Source organism: Cebus imitator, unplaced genomic scaffold (genome assembly GCF_001604975.1).
Source record: "Cebus imitator isolate Cc_AM_T3 unplaced genomic scaffold, Cebus_imitator-1.0 Scaffold138, whole genome shotgun sequence".
In the NCBI taxonomy this organism is placed as follows: Eukaryota; Metazoa; Chordata; class Mammalia; order Primates; family Cebidae; genus Cebus; species Cebus imitator.
The window spans coordinates 2,019,882-2,027,327 of NW_016107453.1; the positions used below are offsets into that span (position 1 = coordinate 2,019,882).

A 7,446-nucleotide genomic window follows, 5' to 3' on the forward strand; every position below is an offset into this window, starting at 1 on the left:
TGGAATTTGCTTTGATAAATGTATATGAGTGTCATATTAGTCTTGAGCATCATAATTCTTGGTGATTTTTGGACCTTGAGTGAATTCATCAGTATAATCCTAAAACATATAATGGTACGCCATGAATTTTTATTTTAATTAAAATATTTATTAACATTGGACTTAATTTTAGCAGGAGCAATCAGTGAATATTTAACTCTAGCCATTTACACATGCATATAATCATAATACATATGGATTTGATAAAGGGAGAATAAAGGAAACACAACTCGTGCCTTTGTTATATAAATTTTATTTGCAAAACTAAAACAATGCTATTTGTCAGCCTCATACTGATCACAGGTGGGTGGAAATTCCTTCATAACAAATTTATGCTATTAATAATACATGGCAGTTTTCTAGGGAAAGCTATTATTAAAAAGGTGGAAAATGAAACTTTAAGTTAATTTCTTAAATAATAAATTCAAAATTTTAAAGATGCAATAATTTTCCAGCACTATTAGCCATCATCATTGTCATTGTTTCTATGGCAATGGGAGCATAATATCAGGTTGTGTATATAAATTGAACGTAGTGTGAATATGTGTATATATTCAAAACACGAGAATCAGTTTCACTGTTTACACAATTTTTTAAGTTTAAACGTTGTTCAAAATAAAGTTTAAATATATCTAATAGATTTTTACTTGTAATATACTTGCTAATAATTAGTAGTATTTTAAAAATCCTCATTTCAATTTGGTTATGTAATTTTTAAGATTAAACTCCTCTTAATTGCTTACAATGTATGAAATACTAAAACACTGCCTTGTGCATTAATACACATTCACCTGACCTTTGAGAACTTTTTTTTTGCAAAGTTTACTAAAAAAAAACAATTTAGCTGGCCTTGACAGATAGAAGTAGAAGTAGACTTTTTATAGTAGAATGCATGATTAAAGGAGGAATGGTATTTGATAGTGAGACAAAAAAGAAGGTGGACTGAGAGTGACATAGAACCTAATCTTATCAAAAAATAGGGAGTTGGTCTTAAATTTGACATCAAGGGGATTTGATATGATGTGGAGAGGAAGCCAAAGCCACCGAAGTGACATTAGGTGATAAAACGTGGGAAAAGGAAATGCTCTCCTTCAAGTCATGCAAATAATTTTTCAACAGTTCATTAAGTTGGCTTTCACCCTTCCCAGAAGAGTCTCTATTACTGCCCCACCCTATCTGATCTTGCCATTACGATCTGTTGGTAATTTTCCGCAGCACTACATTCCAAAACATACACATATGTCTGCATTTGACACCCTTAGAATTCTCCCAACAAAGGCAGATTCCCATGCAAAAAAAAACCCAGAAGAAATCAAAAGAAAGCTTAGCTAATTCCTCATATAACCTGTTGCCTCGCTGTTGTTAGACCTGCCCAGATAAACCTTAGGTCTTGGGAAGAAGGAAAGTTGCTCATTGTCATAGATGGAGTTCTCGTAGTTGTGCATATGGCGTGTTTCTTCATGATTAAGAAAGGTTACATTTATTTGGAAAAAGGGATACTGAAGTGAACCACAGTTCATTTGGCTTACTGATTGCTCTCAGCTTGTATACTGTGTAGCAGTCCAATTTCCCTTCATTAGGTCAATTAATCTTCTTATAACACCAATATAAATGGTTCTCTGTTAAAGTCTCAAGAGTGGTGTGCTAATGTGTTTCCTGCTTTGCAGTTGTAATTCACTTAAAACAGAGAGAAATATTTATATTGTAAATGGATTTCTGATGTATTATCCTCATCCTTTTTTTTCTTTTTTTAAATATATATTTTATTGTGTTTTAGGTTTTGGGGTACATGTGAAGAACATGCAGGATTGTTGCCGAGGTACATACATGGCAATGTGGTTTGCTGCCTTCCTCTCCATCACCTATATCTAACATTTCTTCCCATGTTATCCCTCCCCAGTTCCCCACCCCCCACTGTCCCTCCCCTAGTTCCCCCAACACAGACCCCAGTGTGTGATGCTCCCATCCCTGTGTCCATGTGTTCTCATTGTTCAACACCCATTTATGAGTGAGAACATGTGGTGTTTGATTTTCTGTTCCTGTGTCAGTTTGCTGAGAATGATGATTTCCAGGTTCATCCATGTCCCTACAAAGGACATGAACTCATCGTTTTTTTATGGCTGCATAGTATTCCATGGTGTATATGTGCCACATTTTCCCTGTCCAGTCTATCATCGATGGGCATTTGGGTTGGTTCCAAGTCTTTGCTGTTGTAAACAGTGCTACAATGAACATTTATGTGCATGTGTCCTTATAGTAGAACGATTTGTAATCCTTTGGATATATACCCAGTAATGGGATTGCTGGGTCAAATGGAATTTCTGTTTCTAGGTCCTTGAGGAATCGCCACACTGTCTTCCACAATAGTTGAACTAATTTACACTCCCACCAACAGTGTAAAAGTGTTCCTATTTCTCCACATCCTCTCCAGCATCTGTTGTCTCCAGATTTTTTAATGATCACCATTCTAACTGGCATGAGATGTCTCTATAACAGAATACTCAAGCCTGGGTAATTTAAAAAGAAAGATAGTTTATGTGGCTTGTGATTCTGGTGGTTAGAAGTTTCGAGTCTGGGCAGCTGCTACTGGTGAGGACATCAGACTGCTACAACTCATGGTGGAAAATGGAAGAGGAAACTTTTAGATTCTATTATAATCTACATTCAAACCTGAGAAGTGTTTCGTCTTTTGTTTCTGTCACAATCCCACCTTAATATTCCTGTAAACTAAGATTTGTATGTAGTGTTAATCACTACTAAAATATTTCTTCATGTCACTCTTGTGTAACAGCAATCCTTTTTTTGTTTGTTTGTTTGGTAATCAAATCAATTATTCTAGATGAAAGGTTCATGTAGTACAGATTCCTATACCAAAACTTGGGCTGATTTAGATGTCATTCTTTTCCTAGATCCCATTGAAAGTTATTAGCCACAGAATTACTAAGTAAAAAGAGCCAAGTTATCATTCCCACATCTACTTTATGCTACTCCCTAACTCAAGAAGTTTGCCAAGGATAGTTATGGGTTTCTACTTTATCTTGCTACCATAAAAATAATATAAATCAACAAAATTGGGAAAAAAGACAAAAAGTCAATGGGAAAAACCTGATTTTTTAAACAATAAATGAAATTGATGAATCTTTACCAAGGCTGCTGATGAAAAAAAGGCAGAAAACACGTGCTATCAATATCAGAAGTAAAGAATAACACTTCAGACTCTGCAGACATTGAAAGAATAAGGGAATACTGATAACAATGTTATACATAAAAATTTGGCAATTAAGATAAAATGGACCAATATTCTAAAAAGCGTAAACTGTCAAAAATCACCCAATAAAAGTAGATAATTTGAAGAGCCTTAATACATTTTAAGAAAATAGGATTTCTAATGCAAAAAACAATAAAGAAATCTCCAGACCCATGTGGTTTCCATGGAGAATTCCACTGAATATTTACGGAAGAATGAACATCAATATTACGCAAATGTTTCTGAAAATAGAATAGAAAGAAATATTTCCAAATTTATTTTATGAAACTAGTTTTTCTCTGATACTCAAACCAGACAAAGAGAGAAAAATACAATACAAAGCAGAACCTACAGACCAATATCGCTTATAATGTAAATATCCTTACCAAAATATGAACGAATTGATTTAAGCACAATATTAAGAAAATGGTACACTGTGATCAAGTGGTCAAGAGCAGTTCAATGTTCAAAAGTCAATCAATGTTTAATTTAAAAAAAATTATACTGTCTTATATGGAAAAGTTGTATGATGGTGAGGAATACAACTATAGCATATGTTAAAGTAATAGAAATCACAGATGATACTTAGAGACTTGAGAATGATCAGTAGTATACTATGTGTACTACCATCTGAGAGAAGTCATCTTCACCATGCATATACTTTTCCATCTTAAAGAATAAGAATGTGGTACTCTCCTCACTTTTCAACAGTTAAGCCATTTTATACCTGTATTAAATTGTATTTAGATAGAATTCAATTTTAACAGGAGTTTGTTTTATATATATAGTCAAACAACATCTATTTTATCAAACTGCTTGACAATATTGCCTAATTACTACACTCTAAAATGAACTTTTCTATTTTAAACAGGACTACACATCAGAAAAAAGATAAGAAACATTCCACTAAATTCAGGGTAACGCCTGGTTTACTTATAATCCCACTTATTGTACATTGTAATTTAGTACAATTATTTTTCTCATCACGGTATTTGCATAATAAATTAAAGATAATCTTCACCCAAGAGGTGGATACAGGATTCTTGGCTTCAACAGAATCAGTGAGAGTAACTGCTAATTACTATTTTTTATACCTGAAAACACTCAATGCATCTTATTTTACACTCCTGTTTCAAGATATATTAAGATGCATTAAAACCAGAAGACAAATCAACCAGGCAAGACAAATATTTAACAAGAAAATCCTGCATGAAGTTGGCAAAGCTCACTATATTTCTCATTATTTTGATGGAAATCCACTGTATTATGTACCTTGTTGTTTTCATATGATTTGATTAAGAACTAGGAAAACACCAAGATTGTGTTGTTTTTCACATGAGGGATTTCAATCAAAGTAATCAAGGTATTAAGAAATGTTATATTTTGTGTGTGTGACAATATTCATGAAATTAATAACAAATTTTATTAATTAAAATAACTCTGAAGGAAGAATGTAAAATTTTCAGGGGTCTGGGCTGTCAGCAGAAGCAGCTGGAGGCCAGCGGAGGAAACTCGGGAAGACATTTGCCATGGCTGAACACTTCAAACAAGTAATTAGATGTCTTGTTTGTCTAAATGATATTGAAGAAGCAGTGCAACTGAAATGTGGATATTCCTTCTGCCTCCAATATGTCAATTCACTGCAGAAGGAGCCCCCTGGGGAAGGTGTACTATGCCCCTTATGCACTGTGGCCTCTCAGAAGAATGACATCAAGCCCAAGTACAAGCTGAGGGCACTGATTTCCATCATCAAGGAACTAAAGCCCAAGTTGAAATCTATTCTAAGGATGAACCCAAGGATGAAGAAGTTTCAAGTGGATATGACCTTGGACGTGGACACAGCCAGCAACTATCTTACCATTTCTGAAGACCTGAGGAGCGGCCGATGTGGGGATTTCAAGCAGAACAGGATAGAGCAGGCTGAAAGGTTCAGCTCCACACTGTGTGTCCTGGGGACCTCTCGCTTCACTTCTGGCCACCATTACTGGGAGGTGGATGTGGGCACCAGCAAAATATGGGACGTGGGCATTTGCAAGGAATCTGTGAATCGGCAGGGGGATGTTGTGCTTTCTTCAGAACTCGGCTTCTGGACTGTGGGTTCCAGAAAAGGACAGATCTTTGCCGCCAGCACTATGCCTTTGACTTTTCTCTGGGTGAGTCCCCAGTTGCACAGAGTGGGGGTTTACCTGGATGTAGTTATGAGGTCCATTTCCTTTTATAATGTTAGTGATGGGTGCCATATCTACACATTCAACGACATTCCTGTTATCGAGCCTCTGCATCCATTTTTTTCTCATAAACGTGAAACTCAAGATGATCAGAGCTCCTTGAGTATCTGCCCTGTGATCAATCCAGACAGTGCCAGTCCCCCGGTTTCTTCTGGGGAAAGGAAATAAACATTTGAACATAATCAGCGATAGCAAGTTTCTGTGTGTCCGTAGCCAGAGCTAAGAACATTTCTGCTAGATACACACAGGTACAAAGGGAGAGAAGGGAAACATCAGTCATTTTGTAAACCACGAACAGAAAGCAATTATATTAATTAGGGGAAAATTACATTTTATGTATAAAGTTTGTCATATTTTCTTTGGGGCTTATGTTTATTCTTTTGTTCAATAAATGTTTTGAAATTTCAAAAAAAATTTTTTTCAAACAATTTGTGTGCTTCCAAACTGATGTTTTAGAACATTCTTTATCTGAATAAAGTTTAACATTAAGAAGATTCTGATCTAATGAAACTGAAGTTTTTGAAATACTTATGGTTTATATTGATACATCTTCTTTGTTGTTACCTTAGGTTTTGATGCATCCATTACTCTTGCAAGTGTGCATTTACTCATTTTGAGTAACAAAAGTACATGTTTTGTTTTACTTGAGCAAATTGAACCTATATTAATTTCTTGAGGTACTAAAATGTGTAATTACATTTTCAAAATGTTTTTGAAAGCATATTAGCATTTCAGTGTAGAAATACTTCTAAACGCAGAAATAAGCATTGAGGCAGCAACACATAGGTCACTTGAAATACCCTGACCAATTAAAGTGAATAACATATCTCCAAAAAACAAAACCAAAACCAAAACCAACAACTGATGTTTAGTATAAGGAATACCTGTGTCATCTCATTAAGTAAGACATAAAGAAAATTCAGCAGAGGTCTTATAGCATAAATTACAGGTTTTGGTATCAGAAACTCACTCTTAGAGATAGAAGTACTGTAACCTTGCAGAAACTTAACAGCTTTAAGCTCAAGTTTCATCAGTTATTAATTTGTAGCCAATATCTCATTGAGTTGTTAGAAGATAAAACAAATTAATGCATTCAAAGCACTTACCACTACCTAGCATTGAGTAGTTGCTCCAAAGAAAAACAGTATAAGGACATAAGTATAAAAAGAATTAGGGAGCATATGGCTGCCATGCTATTCAGAGAAATCTGTTTGCCTTCTTACTAACCTAGTTGGCACAGAAGTCAGCTAATTTATTTTTCACTCATTAGAACTATTAATACTTTTGTTGCTAACTAACTAACAGCATCCCAGCTGGGCATGATGGCATGCACCTGTATTCCCAGCTACTTGGGAGGCTGAGACAGGAGGGTCCCTTGAGCTAAGAAATTTGAGACCAGCCCAAGCAACATAGTGAGACACCCATCTTGAAAAAAATATTTTTTAAAAAAACAGAATCCCTATGGGAATGCATTTCAGATTAAAAAAGACAAAGAGGCATCAGTTAAGGAAAAAGTGTAAAAATATATTTATTGAAGTTAAGCATTAAAACTCTAAGAGCATACTTTTCCATGCCTTGCAATGATGCTGCAGAATGGACTATAGTGATATAACATGTGGGCTAGAGCGACTCTCATTTACTAAGCATAACTTTGTCATTTGCCAACACCTGCTAAAGTCCATACCAAGGAGCTGCTTAAGGGGGATCACTTTGAAATTATAGAAAATTGTATTTGTTTTATGTGTTCTTCATGAATAAATCCCCTTTAAATTTTGAAATCCCTTCCTTCCTGTCAGTTAGTGCCAACTCTAGTCAGAACCACCTACACCCAGAATCTTAGCCAGCTATGCATAACAGTTTGCCCTTAGCCATCAGAAAACATCAAGCCTCTGAACAAATGAGTGCAGGACTTACCTTAAGTGCCAGTTATTG

At 35.2% G+C, this 7,446-nt stretch overlaps 1 protein-coding gene across 1 annotated transcript; it reads left to right on the top strand.

Moving 5' to 3' along the window:
• Positions 1–4,815: 4,815 nt before the first annotated feature.
• On the top strand, positions 4,816–5,682 carry LOC108313527 (ret finger protein-like 4A). Its single transcript, XM_017541951.2, has one exon. The coding sequence runs from the start codon at positions 4,816–4,818 to the stop codon at positions 5,680–5,682; it is 867 nt and encodes a 288-aa protein (XP_017397440.1).
• Positions 5,683–7,446: the final 1,764 nt, after the last annotated feature.

Coding starts and splice junctions, on each gene's coding strand:
- LOC108313527 (XM_017541951.2), top strand. CDS start 4,816: ATGGCTGAACACTTCAAACAAGTAATTAGATGTCTTGTTTGTCTAAAT.